This window comes from Ipomoea triloba, chromosome 14 (assembly GCF_003576645.1).
Source record: "Ipomoea triloba cultivar NCNSP0323 chromosome 14, ASM357664v1".
NCBI lineage: Eukaryota > Viridiplantae > Streptophyta > Magnoliopsida > Solanales > Convolvulaceae > Ipomoea > Ipomoea triloba.
In genome coordinates, this window is record NC_044929.1 from 3,845,119 (window position 1) to 3,861,872 (window position 16,754).

The following is a 16,754-nucleotide window of genomic DNA, read 5'->3' on the forward strand; positions in this document are numbered from 1 at the left end:
TTGAAGTTTCATTATTTGTGTATTGAAAGTTTATTTGTTTAGTATACCAAATAATGAACATTCAATACATAATAATAAACTTTCAAAAAATGAACATTTACAATATTAAAAATGTACCTTACGGTAGACCATGATTCATGGTATAATGATTGCACATATCACATTGAATGCGACAAATTTATTGTGGATGAGGGTCCAACTTAAATGATGGGCCTAAGTATATAAAAATACTAGAGTTAATTACTATTTTTGTTTCTCAATTGCTTTCCAACTGTTAATGTAGTCTCTAGTTTTCAATTTCAACCAATTTGATCATCGAATTATTTAAAATTTCATCAATTAAACCATTTCAAAGACCAAAATAGTGATTTTCACATTTTTAAAATTGTCAATTTGGTCTCTGAAAGGGTTTAATTAACGAAACTTTAAACAAAATTAATTTTGTCAATTTTTACTAATTGTTTAAAAACTATAAACAAAATTAATTAATATGCTAATTGTCTCTATCCGAGAGTGTGCACTGGATAAATTCTACTTTGTGACCCTAAGCCCCTAACGAATAAAGGATCACTACAAAGTAAACCAGTCTAACCTAATTTGGTTCATGCATTAACTTTAAAAACTATTTATTTTGGTCTTCTAACTGCAAAAATAACAGTAATACCTTTGGATTTAACACTCGAATTTTTTTTCCTTAGCCAAGAATTAAATTAGGTATAAATTCAGTAGTTAGAGCACCAAAATAAGGAGCATTTAAAGTAGATTATATAAATTAACAAATGCCAATAGTTGAGAGGCCAAATTGAGTATTAACTTATAAGATAATCATATTACATTGTTTAACTACAATTATATTTCCTATAATAATTACATACGTATTATTATATTTTTTATATTTAATTATTATATTAATTATTTTAAAGAGAATTATACTTTTAGTTGCTTAGTTGTCGAGTAATATCAAATTTCATTATGTGTTATAGGTGACATTACTTTTAGTCAATAAAAGTTACTACTATTAAATGTGACACCTTTAGTCAATATATCAAAATTTATTATTATTCTTTGGAGATTTTAGTTGAATAGAACTCCTTAGTCACACTTCAATTTCATGACTTATTGACTACAAATACAAAAGACATAGGACAAGTGCCAATTGAACAAGTTTTGGGCTAAATATAGTTATATTCATAACACCTGGATTGAATTCACATATTATTTTATAATTTAGAGACTCAATTGTAACTCAAATTAAACATTTTTATAATTTAAGGCAATGCTTTAAGAGCAACACTAGTGATGTTTTTTTTTTTTTTTTTTTTTTTTTTTTTTTAAAGTAGAAGAGATAGAATAAAGCATAGAGATTCTATAGACTATTGCAAATGCGAGTTTTTTTGTTAGGTTCCAAAAATGAAAAATAAAAATACATAGTTGATGTGTGTTAAGTATATCAGTATCGTCCGAGAGTGTGTGCTAATTGGCGTCCACCTTAATTGAAATCTTATTTTTAAAAAAATAATAAAAATTTCTTGGTTGACCTCTAAAAATATCTAAGCAAAAAAAAAATGGATGCTCTAATAATTAGTCTTAAATAGAGAAATTGATTGGGTGGGTGTTTTTGGATAAAAAGCTACGGCGTAGGAGTTTAGCCGACTCTCTCTCAGTATTTCTCTCTTCTCTTCTCTTCTCTCCGCACCAAACCTGTAAATTTCGACGCAGATTCCGTCAATCTCGTGGATCTGAAACTCGCCGGAATCGAATATTCCGACCAGAAATGGCTTTATCGACGCCGCGAAGTGCTAATCTCCTGAAGCCGCTGTCGGCGGCGGTGTCCTACATCCGCCACCTCTCAGCCGACTCCTCCGCCGCCATCACAGTGGAGACAAACCTCCCTTTCAGCGCGCACAAGATCGATCCTCCATCGCGCTCCGTGGAGACCAGCGCCAAGGAGCTGATGGCGTTCTTCAGAGAAATGGCGCTCATGCGGCGAATGGAGATCGCCTCCGACTCGCTCTACAAGGCCAAGCTCATCCGCGGCTTCTGCCATCTCTACGACGGCCAGGAGGCGGTGTGCGTCGGCATGGAGTCCGCGATTACGAGGAAGGACTGCATCATCACGGCCTACCGAGACCACTGCATCTACCTCGCCCGCGGGGGAACGCTGCTCGAGGCGTTCGCGGAGCTTATGGGGAGAAAAGACGGGTGCTCTAAGGGGAAAGGAGGCTCGATGCACTTTTATAAGAAGGATAGTGGATTCTTCGGCGGACATGGGATAGTTGGGGCTCAGGTTCCTCTAGGTATTGGCTTGGCCTTTGCTCAGAAATACTCCAAAGAGGATTATGTCACTTTTGCCTTGTACGGAGATGGCGCCGCTAACCAGGGCCAGCTTTTTGAAGCTTTAAACATGGCCGCGCTTTGGGATTTGCCTGCTATTCTTGTTTGCGAGAACAATCACTGTAAGAAATGGATGCTTTTTTATCAGAAATTATGCAGTCTCTAGGTTTTTATTTTGTGCTCTCTCTCTCTCTCTCTCTCTCTCTCTCTGTTGATTACTAGTAATAAATTATAATAAGATTGAATGCTATACTGTTTTTAATGGTATACTGGAACTTGGTTAATGTTCTGGAATTGAAAGGTTTTAATTGAAATAATTGATGGTTCTGTTTAGTGGGATCACTCAATAATCCATTTCCGGTATAATTTAGAAAATTATTCTCAGAAAAGTAAAATTGTGAAGTATAGATTAAATATAAGGAACAAGGTTACTATGTGGGTAGTTTATTTATATGGAGCAGCTTGCCAAATGCTTGATTGCTTTTTTTAATGCAGATGGAATGGGGACTGCAGAATGGAGGGCAGCAAAAAGTCCTGCCTACTATAAGAGAGGAGATTATGTCCCCGGTCTAAAGGTATTTATGAATAAAGCTTGTTCCTTTAATCCTTTCCCTTATTTAATTTGCTAAGAACCAGTTTAATGTCTATCTACTGCTGATAATGAAAATAAAATTGGAGTTTTATAATATAGATAGATTTGAAGTTCTGCCAGCTTTGGACCAAAAAAATTGGATTTGTGCGATCTGAATAGTTATAAATCCATTTATTAAGTAGTCAGACCTTTATTAGATAGATTTGAAGTTCTGCCGTTGGACTAAAAAAAGTGGAGTAATGCGATTTGAATAGTTATAAATCCATTTATTAAGTAGTTAGACCTTTACATCTGTTTTCAAAAAGAGATTGTTTCCAGTGGTTGATTTGTTTGGTGAGTACTTTGCTCCTACACCAACCTCAATGTTTCTGTTGAGTTAAAGCACCATAAAATACAAGATTATATAGCTTTGTGGTGCTACACTGTACTTTTGCGTACTCATGTAAGAGTTTTTATTGCATGAGTAATCCTATGAGCAAGTGCTCCAACAATTCCCATGCTTTTTCTTCCTATAAAAACAGTGTTCTGAAGAAAAATGTTTAGATACATTCATTTAGCATACCTTGAGAGTGTGAATGTGTGATAATGCTGATTTTAGGTGCTTTAGTGAGAAGTTTATTTACAGGTATTTACCCATGAAGTTTCTTGTTTCTATTAAGCTATTTAGAGTATTTGCTAAATCCATAACTTTCCTACTCATTAAAGCCCAGGAACAAGGAAGAGATATAAGTCTCTTCATGACTTTCCAACTCATTTGGCATAGAATAAAGGTTCTTCTATGCCAAAGATTTGGCAAAGAAGGCAGATTAAATTGTTTATTTTTCCTGGTTTTTAAATTTTAAATTTTGATTTTGATTCCAGGGTTTTACATATCTTAGTAGTTTATTACCAAACAGATAGACTACTTTTACTTGACTCATTCTAGTTCCTTAATTTTTGAATCTGATTGCAATTCTAATTACCATGTTTGAACCAAACACCCATTGCCAAAGTGTCCTTTGATTTATCTTATGAGTGCTTCCTATAACAGGTGGATGGCATGGATGTCCTCGCTGTGAAACAGGCATGCAAATTCGCCAAGGACCATGCTCTGAAGAATGGACCAATTGTGAGTTTTTATCGTCCCTATTCATGAAGCCTTTTTCATTGATTTGATGAGTAGTACTGTGTGCAATGTATTTACAGACTGCAAAGCATGTAGTTATTATAACCATGTGTATGGTAATGTTTCCTTGATAGTAAAATGCCTTGCCTTGGATAATAGGGTAAGATGATGTGGAAACAATTTGTAACTGGTCTTTCAACATGAGCAAAGTTTTGCTTTGTTATTAGTCTTTTATTGCAGCTATGATATGACCACATACTTACTGCCATATAAATGATGAATTCTGTAGCTTTTGTTTTAGGAAAAGTAATCTTGAATTTGGCATTTGCAAACATGAACATCTTTTTTCAGGTAGATAAAGCAACACTTAGAGTGTAAGGTTCTCTTTTTTTAATTTTTAATTATTTATTTATTTATTTATTTTTTTAAAGAAATATTAATTTATGCAATTAAATTGGATGTGAATTTGTGATCCCTATGAGCTAGTGGGAAGGTTATATACACGAATATACCATAGAATGAAATGGGGATTCCGAAAGAAGATTTAGCGTGTGGAATATGATATGATTTGGACTGCTGCTTAGATGTAATGTATTGATACATTTTTCTGACAATTGATTGTCTTTTTAAAATTATTTTTACATTGCTTTTTGAATTTACACATTTTAATGCACATCCATGATTTTGTTCAGATTCTTGAAATGGACACCTATAGGTACCATGGGCACTCCATGTCTGATCCTGGAAGCACTTATCGCACACGTGATGAGATCAGTGGAGTGAGACAGGTAAACATAATCTTGAGACTTACTAGAACATTTCTTCTTATAAATACTGGCTTCATTCATATTTATTTGAACATTCTTTCTACTTTTCAGGAACGTGATCCAATTGAAAGAGTCAGGAAGCTAATATTAAGTCATGATATATCCACTGAGAAAGAGCTGAAGGTAAAGATGATAATCGATTAAACTTAAACCCTCGGAAGATATTTTTACAAATTGTTTTGATATATTTTTCAATTAGTGGATTATGATCTTGTGGTTATTTTGCTTTTGATAGTGGTATGCTTTGAATGGTATTGTTACCACAATTTGTGGTGATGCGTGGTTTAACTCACATCTCCTTTTGATCTTCTTAACCAGGATATCGAGAAGGAAGTGAGGAAAGAGGTAGATGAAGCCATAACAAAGGCAAAGGTGAGGCACATGGGACACACTGCACAGTAGCAATTAAATTGGTTTTGTTGAAGACTGCCAGTTTAGCATAACCACACTAAATGCTTGTTTTATCTTTACAGGAGTGCTCCATGCCTGATCCTTCTGAACTCTTTACAAATGTATATGTGAAAGGGCTCGGAACTGAGGTACATATCAATATGATTTTATGCCTGCTTAATTGCTCGTTACAATTGTTAAATGGTTCCTAGGCATTATACACTTGACTCTGCTCAATTCTCCTCCTTCCTAGTGACCAACCTTTTTTTTTTTGTTGGCAAGGAATTATGACATAGCGAATGCAGTAGTGTATGTCACCTTCAAATATACTATAAATAGGCCAGAGTTGCGTCAAACTCAACACTCGTGTTTGATTAATGATGATAAAACCTTTTTTCACATCCACATGCATTACATTAGTGACATGTGGAAGAATCCAAATGGTTATGTGCATGATGATTCCACAACCTGTTGTAAGAAATTGATAACTATTTGCCCTTCAGAAACAATTCAATTGAAGTTTGGTGAGCGGGTGTTGTTATAAAAAAGGGTGATCAATATTTGCATATTATCACGTTGAACAGATACTATGTATATGTTAGATTGTAGTACTCAAAAAAAATGGCGGTGTTGTATTTGTGTACACAATATATTAAAACTTGAAGGATGTGTTTTGTTTTTAATTAAAAGGTTAAACTAATAGTGAGATTGCACATTTATTATTTGATATGTCATGATATCAAATTGAAAGATGTGTTCTGTTTTAACTAAAAGTTTAAGTTAATAGTGAGACTATACATTTACTATTTTATGTATATTATGCTCAACAATTTGAATTATTGTAAAAAATTAACCTTAACATTTTATCTTGAACTGCTGGGCATTTCATTAGTTAGATCCATTAAAGCTAATTTGTTCATATTATGAGCAGGCTTTTGGACCAGACAGGAAGGAATTGAGAGCAACTCTTCCATGAGTTGGAAGTGTTTGACAACAGTTGGCCTCTATCAAATATATATACACCAGAGATGTAGAAAATAACCAACATACTTAAATGTTCAGTGTCTATGATTTCTTCGAGAGGTTTGATAGTGCAATTTTTTGAATGATTAAATAATGAATTTGAGTACACATGCAGAAGCTCTGCAATGAGTAATACTAGGTTGAAGATTTTTGCGGTGAGAGCTTATTGCTCCTACAAGAGCGTGGTTCAAAGTTGATATTTTTCGACCTTTTGGCATTGTTTCTCTCCTTTTTGCCTGATTCTTGATTTTGCAGGTGATTTCTTTGCCTTGTCTGATGGTTATTATTTCCCTGGTTTATTTTTTGGGCAGAATTTGTTACTCTATTATTCCTCATTTCCCATTTTTCCTGTGTGATGATGGTGGAACTGTGTTCTCCACAAGTGTTTGGCGGCTGGGTAGTTTTGTGGTCCCATCAAAACTAGTGTTTTATGTGTAGTTTTCTTTGAAATTGGATGAAGTCTAGGTGTTTAGTTATTGACTTGTTTGGAAATGGTTTAGTGCTGAGGTGGGATTGGGAAAAATAGTGAAATTGAAGTGGTTAGAACAGTGTTTGAGTGAGAACTTTTGGTCTAATATAACCTTAAAATGTTAATCATTTTTTGAAAGAATTTAAGCTTATAAGTTGGTGAAAAATGTTTTTGTACAATATTTCTTGATTTCAGACTAGACTACATGTGATGGTAGGACACTTTTTGTGTAAACTGATATTAGTTGTTTGTTACGTTATAAAGTGTTATTTTTGTTATTTTTGTTTGTTTGTTCTCTTTTATGCAAAGACAATTACGTATATTTAATGTAAAGCCAAGTTATAGCCAATACGAAACGAATAAGATCCAAATAAGAGCAATGAGGTATCTTGTCATCCAATGGGTACATTTGTTCTTTTGGTTGCACTTTAGCTTACTATTTTCATTGGATTTCAATTTTGTGGTGATAATAGGCTTAGGTGTGTAAATTTGAAGTGAATCTCAAAGAAAGGTTATTTTTGAGTATACTGTACAAGAAGTGTCAGCTGAGCCACATTTTCAAAGTGTGTTATTGTGCTCTCAACTGTACATTCTACGATGTATTGTATGATACTATGTGCTATTGTAACTTGATAACTAGTCTAGTTTTGTACACAAGTTCATATAGGGTATGATCCTCCTAATCATCCTCTTGGAAATTTGGGACACCTCACATGTTCATCAACCCCTCTATTTGTAGGCTTGTAAATACTATGTAAGGTTTGGACTTATTAGATTTGCTCATTTTCCACGCAACCCGTAAATGTGATATGATACTAAATTCAACATGAAAATAGTGAGTTAATATTTAGCTTTAACCTGTTTTGAGTCATTAACGAGTAGTAGATTGACTTGTCAAAATTTTTGTTTTAATGAGTTAACTCGCTTACCTCGTTACAATTTTTTATTTTTTATTTTTTTTTTCCTTTAAGGTGGTTTGGAAATCCAGAAAATGAATCATCTTCTTGATTTCCAATGTTTGGACGTGTTTGGAAAATCATAATGAAAATCATTTTTCGGTAACTTAGGAAAATAGAACTATTTTGGCGAAAAATGACTTCCACTAAAATGACGACCGCCAAGTGTGTTTGAACCGCGATACCCATGTTTTTCACAACAGTCTTCTCTGGTTTCCGGCGGAAACTAGATAGCAATCTTCTTTGGTTTTCGGCTTTTTTTTTAATAAATATATTATTTTTTAATATTATTATAAATATTATTAATTAAAATATTTAATTATACAATTCTATTTATTTTTCAGAAAATGCACCAAACATATCAACACAGTTTATGTGTATGTATATTATGAACATGAATTCTATATCTTATGAAGTCAAATTTTGTGTATTGGACCAAGGTCCACCTTGCACCATGGACCCTGATCTATGATAACGATTGTACACAATTAAAAGAAAAAAATTGTTTAGGTAATAATTCATAAATTGAGTGTACATCTACCATATATGTATGATTAATAAACTGAAATTTTTCTTAAAATTAATAATTAATAATTAAGACAAGAACTTTAACTTATCAAAGGAGATAGATTATCGCCCCATGTTAGGAAACATGAGTAGATATATGTAATATGTCTCAAAGCCACTCTTAAGTTGAAAGGCAGAACATGACGCTCCCCTTTAAAGGGGAGCATGATGCTCCCGTGTGCAAAATTGGGTAATGTGATATGTTCAGATTGGCCAATTTTGTTTCATTCTTTTAATTTTTAGATATATTAATAAATTTATAAATAAAAATAAAAATGTATTAAATTATTATATTATAAATATAAATAATTTTATTCTTATTTATTTGTTAAAATCTCTAAATAAAAATTAATTTATTCATGTGAAAAATCATTTATATAGTTTTTCATAAATGCCTTTATTGATAATTTAGCATTCTAATTCAACCGACATCGTTATTTTTCTAAACAAACAATTTTTTTGGGAATATAGCTCAATTAATTAATTAATTGTGCTATTAAAATAAGATTTTAAAGTGATTGATGGAACCAATTAAGCTATTTCCGCAAAGACTTTATTTGTTAATAAGTGTAGGGTGTTAGGGGTCATTTACATGAGTTCTACTGTGGAGACTTTCATTAATTATATTTTCTGAAATGACAAGTATGAATATGATATTTTTCATCTTGTTAGTACAGAAAAAATTGTCTATATTCAAAATTTGTAAGAGAATAAAATTGGAGAGTACAAGTCGTATTTTTCCACTCACATGATCACATGCCCTTGGCTTCAACATCACTCTCTTAAGCATGAAAAAGCCAGCTGGCACTGTCTCTTTTTCTTGCTGGCATCACCTTAGACCTTAGTGGAAAGCAATGAATATGCTTTGCCTCTATTATTAAGATTGGTATTCCCCTCACTATTACCTAAAATTTGTTCTAAATTATTACTACTATATATGAGTTAATGGTATTTAGGGTCCTCCGAGTATAGTGATTTGTTCACGTTTAGTCTTAAACTTTCAAATTGTCCATCTGTGGTTTTTTTACTTTCAAATTATTATCATTCGTGGTCTAAGTTAACCACTCACGGTCTTTCAACTTTTAAAATTTAACTAGTTGTCCTCTTGGAAAGACCACATGTTGTTAAGATTTGATAGTTGAAGGATCATAAGTGGCTAATTTGGAACACAGATAGTAACAATTTGAAAGTTGAAGGATCACCAATTGCAATGATTTGAAAGTTGAAGGATCATGAATGTTAACGATTTAAAAGTCAATGGACCGCAGATGATCAATTTAAAAGTTTATGACTAAATATGACAAAAGTACTATAAACGAAGGACCTAAATGATATCAACTCACTATATATTGTACGTAGGTTTCACACATCTTAAGGTAAAATTCACAAGTTTTTATTACACATAAATTAATCACTTTATTATAAATAATTAAATTAATTTATGTTTGTAAGGATATATAGTTCGGCTTATATACCTCTACTGCAAAAGAACGTAAGAACATTACAGTCAAATGCGGCCAAGTCATGTAATCATAATTGAACAAATCGACACATGTAACAAAGTTTTTGACCCATTATGACACGTGATATGTATAAATCAAAATACTAAATTATATATTAATTTCCCTCTGTACAACTTATAACCATAAAAAATAATTTATAAAAATTTCAACATCAATATTATCACTATTTCAGTTTCATTGATAACTCGAGTAATGAGAAATTACTTTTTATACAAAATTTTACACATATATTTACCTAGGACTATAGGAGATAGATCGAGGGAGAATTTGTATAATATAAAACTAAAAAGTGTACACAAAAATATGTGTATTGTGTGATGTATTTTTAGAGTTTGTACAGCTTTTAATGTACTTTTACATATCATAAAATATACTTTGTAGCTTTACATGATACAATTTTGTATTCGCACGCTCACACATGTTTTCAAATGATACAATCCTTATTCAAAAAAAGACAAAATTCCTCACTCACTAGTGCCTACACGGAGACACCACACGAGAGCTTGAAACTCCTACACTACAATTGTTAGTGCTTGATCTTGTATCTTGACCCATAAACTACTACTCAAGAATCAATTGAACTATCTGTAAGAGTTTAACAACACTTTAACAACTCATAAAATGAGATATTAGAGTTCAGATTTTAGAGTCCCTAGATTGGAGATTGGGCTTCCTAAGTTGACGAAAGTGTGAAAATAGATTCTTTGTGTACAGAATCAATAATATGAATTGACTGAGAGACTGTTTAGGTGACTCGTACTCTCGTAGTATACCTCATTCAGCGATGCTTGAACATGAATTCTATGAGCTTATAATTAATCTCAAATAAGTTAGAAAATTACGTTTGATACGAGGTAAAATCATAAAGGAAAATAACAGTTTGCTTTTAAAAAATGATCACAAAATGGAAAGTTTTAATTCTTTCCCCTAATAGTACAATTTAGAAACAAAACGCAACAGTAGAAGTTTCCATATGATTGCCAGTAACAATATTCCTCAACAGAAAACCGCGTTTTTTTTAATAATTATTTTCTCATTTTCCATTAGCAACAAAGTGCGTGTTCAAGATGTGTTTGACATTTCCTTCTCCAGAACTATCCCTCTTCTTCTTCTCCACCTTCTTCTACACCAGAACGCTGTATATAACTATTTTTTATTTGAAAATACGTATTTATAGATATAGTGAGAGATAGAAAAAGGAGAGAGAGAGAGACATTCTTGGACATTTTTGAAGTCCAAGAATGAAGAGTTCTTGGGTTCAGTTAGTTTTGATCTTGATTATTGGGCTATCGCCGTTGGGTTGTTTAGGGATTCGGATTCTTCCGGTGGATAATGGGGTCGGGTTCGGGTTCGGGTTCGCGGAAGCTCCAGCGTACCGGAACGGGGAGAGGTGTGCGGTGAAGGGAGAAACGGTGTCGTATTGTTCACCGTCTTTGGTCCACGTGGCGATGACCCTTGACTCGGAGTACCTGCGCGGGTCAATGGCGGCGGTTCACTCCGTGCTCCGCCACGCGTCGTGCCCGGAGAGCGTCTTTTTCCATTTCCTCGCCGCGGAGTTCGACCCGGCGAATCCGCGGGTCCTGACCCGACTCGTTCAGTCCATTTTCCCTTCGCTGAACTTTAAAGTTTATATCTTTAGAGAAGACACCGTGGCTAACCTAATCTCGTCTTCGATCCGGGTCGCCCTGGAGAACCCGTTGAATTACGCCCGGAATTATCTGGGCGACCTGCTCGACCCGTGCGTGACCCGGGTTATTTACCTCGACTCCGACGTGATTCTCGTCGACGATATCCAGAAGCTCTGGAACGTCAAGCTAGCTCACTCCCGGGTCATCGGGGCCCCGGAATACTGCCACGCGAATTTCACCAAATACTTCACCGAAGAGTTCTGGTCCGACCCGATTCTACCCCGGGTATTCGGGTCCCGGAACCCCTGCTACTTCAACACCGGCGTGATGGTGATGGACCTCCGGGAATGGCGGCGCGGGAATTACAGGGAGAAGATCGAGACGTGGATGGAGATCCAGAAGAAGAGGCGCGTGTACGAGCTGGGCTCTCTCCCGCCATTTCTGCTGGTTTTTGGCGGGAAAATCGAGCCGATCGATCACCGGTGGAACCAGCACGGCCTCGGCGGCGACAACGTGAGAGGCTCTTGCCGGAGCCTCCACCCCGGCCCGGTGAGCCTGCTGCATTGGAGCGGGAAAGGCAAGCCATGGACGAGGCTCGATGAGAAGAAACCGTGTCCGTTGGATTATCTGTGGGGCCCCTACGATCTGTATCGACGGACCAACGTTAAGCTATTCCATCATCATCAACAACAACAACAACAACATCCGTTTGTGTACTCCAATTATTTCATTTGATTTTTTTTTTTTACAAGGTGATTTTTTATATTATATATTATATATGATTCTTTGATATGGTTGTACAGATTGATTTGGAGGAAAATAGATAGAAATAGGAGGGTTGTAGTTTAGTGAATTTATTTTGTTGGGGTTAAAAATCAAAATTCATATATACAATACAATACAACTTCATTTGTTTGTTATGGTATATTCTTTACTATATTTATCCTCTAACAACTCATTTGAGTTGTAAAATATAAAGTCAGAGGTACAATTATGTATTTTAGTTAGCGATGCCTACTCTTTTTCAGGTTGTATTTCATATGAACTCATGTGGTTAGGTTCCATTACAACATTTTTGGCTATTAATATTGCATTAAATTATTAGCATATACATGAACATATCTAGAAAATATTATTAGTGGTTAGCGAAAATCAAACGTCGAAGAATAATCAATTATATTACCTGATGGATATATTGAAATTTGAAAGTAAGGTCCGTGACAAATTGAACTGAAAAGGAAGGCAAAGGCGACCCGACTCAAGATCGCAATTGGCCCGGGCTTGGTCTTGGCCTTGGGCACTCGGTGCAACCTCGGCCGGCCTCAACCTCGGCCGGTGACTTCGTTAACAGTAACCGCTTGCCTAGTATGGGATGGTTACGGGACTTCCTTTGCATATAAATTCGATAGTTTGTCTTTGTTAAGATATCAAGTCTCATTATAATCACATTACATCTTTGAGCAATACAAGATTCTTGCGCTTTTCAATTAATATCATTATCTTTGTCTTTATCATTATCTTGTATTGTTTTCCTTTAATTATCAGATTTTGTTAATTTGGGTTATCCGAGTTAGTTTAATACATTGCTACTTAAACATTTAGTACTAATTTTTATATACGTTTTATTTTTAGATGTAAGTTACTGCTATATATGTATGTATATGCATACATATATATATAAGGGGTAGGGGTGAGGGGAAGCAATTGCTTCTATTGTCTCCTTTCTGAATCCACCCCGAACATATGTGGTATATATATATAGTGTGATACTAATAAAATTTTATTTAGTCAAATGTTTAAAACTATTATGAAGTATGTAATTATATTTCGATTATATGTAACATTATAGAATTTCCTCTTAGTTTGAATATTCATTTTCATATCTAAAAGTTATAGATATGAAATTACGAACAAAATTTTGACCTTTTATCTAATGTTACCGAGTCCACGGGATTTTTATCCATCAAAGAATCACTCAAAATTCATTTGATGAATTAGTTGCATGGTTGCTTTCAGTGATTTGAGAGGCTTCCTTCAGCAGGGGATATGCTGGCAATATATGCTTGCCTTGCACAACTCACCCTTGAAACTTTCTAGATACTCTTCTATTATTTGGGACAATATATATATATATATATATATATATATATATATATATATATATATATATATACACACACACACACACACACACAATCAAATGAGAATACCTCTTTACGTGAGACCCTTTATAAATGGGCACTCAAGCTACTACTTAAGTGCACACAGATTAAATTGTTTTATCTCCGATATCATCTCAAAGTCAATGGTAAAATATATTGAGTTACAACAAATTCTATCACAAATTTAAAATTTTAAGATTTTGCACCAGATATGAAAAGATACGTACTATTCTTATCCAGCAACATTTAATTTCCATATACACCCCCTGCCTAAAAAATTGTGAGAGTAATTAAGTTGCGGGATAACATATCTCAATGATGTAGAATTTAAGTGATTTACTTTTTTCTCTAGCCTGAGATCCTCTCCCATTATAATTTTAAACCCGAATAATTACCGAACATTACGTCAACACTTAGACATTCGATCACGTACTGTTTTATGCCAGGGGCAAACCGTTGACATATATATAATTTTATTGAATGTTGACCTGAATAATATAAACTAATCACGTTCCAAGCCTCCAGATTTGCTTTTGTGGTTTAAAAGTAATAATCCAAAGGCTGTCAGCAAATTGAATCAGCAAAATATACAAAATAAAAAAATAAAAGTATTATTACTTGCTAAAAGGGATATTATAATGTGAAACGTCTGATTTGCAGCCACCAACCTTAAGAATTAAGATATAGGCACCAATAAAGCAGGCAGACCATTCAACATTTTGCCAATACCATACAAATGCATGAATCTTTTTATTTTTTTTTAAAGCAAAAATCGAAGATATATTCAATGAAAATAGACTACTGTAGCTAAAGTGTGAGCTAGCACATTAGAAATTTTAGCAACTAAAAGAATGCATGAACCTTAATTAATTGGTTACGTCAAAATTAAATTAAAAATGACATAGCATTTATGTAATTATTAGAATTTCTGTATGGGAAAAGTTTGATATTACGTTGTGGATAATTAAAAGTGCAGAATTGAGTATATTATTATAGATTTTAAGTGCATTGTTAGTTATTTCAGATGAAATAATATTTTAATTGCATAACAAAAATATAGGCAAGTTGTAGTTGGCAGCATTTCTATGCCTTGCAACACTACGATTTTATATTTATTTTGCTTTTAATATTTCCCTACCAAACTTCTTGGTTGTGAGGCTTAGAAAAGTTTGTAAGTCTTCGAAAATCATAAAATAAAATAAAATACAACAATGGAGTTTGCATTCAAGTTGGGTTCTTTCTTGTCCTGCCATTCTTTTTTTTTTTCTCTCTCTCTCACTTTGGATTTTTTTTTTATCTGGAGAACTTTTTAAAATTAAAATTAACATTTAAAAAAAAATTAATACTAAACATGTTTTATTTTTTTTGTCTTTTTCTTTTGCATCGTATATGACATATTTAAAGGTGTTGGAACATATGTTTTTGGATCCAATTTAATTTGGACAATGTTTATGCGTTCCAACTTGAAACTAGAAGTTTAGAATCCAAATAAAAGGAGAACACATGCATACACAAGTATTTTAATGTGAAAACATAGTATTAATACATTATTTTAGTTATTTAATAGAAAATATTTTTTTGATTTAATTCCATTTTTTGTCCTAGATTTATAGGTGATGATCTATTTTTAGTTTTTTTTTTTTTTTAAATTTCAAAAGATTCCCTTTTAATCATAGTATTACTGTGGCATGATATTTTTTTTATCCTTCATCAACAAAACAGTTTAAATTCTATAAAATACAAGAGCATTTAGGTCTTTAATTAGAATATTTTTTTTCAAAAAAGATAAAAATAAAAATATAACAGGCCAGGTCAACCCACTTTGTACAAAAAAGGTCAAAACGTCATTGTATTTAATGGCATTTCAACGATTTTGTTGAGGAGGACAAAAATTGATCATGTTGCAATAATACTAGAATCAAAGGGATGTTCTGAAAAGATGGACTAAAATGGATTGTCACATATAATTTTTTTTTTCTTTTTTACCTTGCAATGAAGGGGGACTGCTATATTTACATCAAGAATTTACATATGCTTATTAAGGCTGACCTTATCCCTGCAATTGAGGGATTGGCAATATGATGTGGCAAATGCCACATCATTTATTCTTTTTTTTTTTTATTTGATGTACAGGATTTGCAAATTTGCAAATCCTTGCTGCGGCAGCTTTTGTATTTTTTTTTTTGAATTTTTGATTTTTTATGTACTTTCTTTTATTATTATTATTTTTTTTATTTTAAGTGATGTGATGTTGGGTCCACTTTTTAAAATATATTCCGTATTAGGTTTGCAGGAATATAATGTAAATAATAAAGGATTTACAAATTGGGTGATATAGAGGTGGGACCCATCATTTACAAATGGAGAGATTTACAGGGATAAGGTAGCCTTAATAATGCAAATTAGACAGTGTCAGGATAAGAGTTCACACTCTGATACAGAAAGATGAAGTGGTTTTATTAATGATCAAAGTACAAATTAAAATAGAATACTGGCGGAGGCTCCTTGAACTTTTTTTTTTTTCGTTTGTATAATTTGACTAACAAGAGAAAAGCATGAAATAAAATGAGGGAAGAAAGAGAAGAAAAATATGAAAGAAGGAGAAGAAGTGGAACATAGTAGTCCATATCAAAAATGAAATTACGAAGAAGAAAAACATGATTTTTTTTTCTGGGTTAAATAGTAATATAGTATTACTTTGGTTTCTGCCTATTCCTATGCCGACATAAACCCAATGTATGTAGAAGGAATGAGCAAATTGAGTTTCTATTTGTGGTGGTAGAAACTTTTTTTCGATAATTATAATTTTTATTTTAAAATTTTTATTCACTAGTAGATAATATCTTTTGACCACCGGTAGAACTGCTAATGCGGACAGATAGAGCCCACCAAAGTCCGCCTTTGTAGCCGGACAGGCTAAAAAGCTGCCAAAATGCAGGCCTAAGGAGGGATAGCCCGCCCCGCCCTCCCTTAGGCCAGTGGCCAATGGGGATGGGCGGGGCTTGCCTGATTTTTTATTTTTATTTTTATAACTATGTACTAATTTATTAGCTTTGCACCTATAATCTATGCACCTTGAAATAAGCGGTTAAGAAGTGAAAAATAATGTTGTGAAAGTGGTTTTGATATAATATATAGAGTTAATTCCATTTTTGGTCCTAGATTTATAGGTGGCATT

At 33.4% G+C, this 16,754-nt stretch overlaps 2 protein-coding genes across 2 annotated transcripts; both read left to right on the forward strand.

Moving 5' to 3' along the window:
- Positions 1-1,631: 1,631 nt before the first annotated feature.
- On the forward strand, positions 1,632-6,488 carry LOC116004898 (pyruvate dehydrogenase E1 component subunit alpha, mitochondrial). Its single transcript, XM_031245098.1, has 8 exons — positions 1,632-2,456; positions 2,830-2,909; positions 3,957-4,034; positions 4,724-4,819; positions 4,910-4,981; positions 5,177-5,230; positions 5,332-5,397; positions 6,180-6,488. Exons 1-8 carry the CDS (start codon positions 1,775-1,777, stop codon positions 6,222-6,224), a joined length of 1,173 nt encoding a protein of 390 aa, XP_031100958.1. The 5' UTR covers positions 1,632-1,774; the 3' UTR covers positions 6,225-6,488.
- Positions 6,489-10,869: 4,381 nt separating this feature from the next.
- LOC116005313 (probable galacturonosyltransferase-like 9) lies at positions 10,870-12,412 on the forward strand. Its single transcript, XM_031245582.1, has one exon. It carries the CDS (start codon positions 11,028-11,030, stop codon positions 12,147-12,149), a length of 1,122 nt encoding a protein of 373 aa, XP_031101442.1. The 5' UTR covers positions 10,870-11,027; the 3' UTR covers positions 12,150-12,412.
- The last annotated feature ends 4,342 nt before the right edge of the window (positions 12,413-16,754 follow it).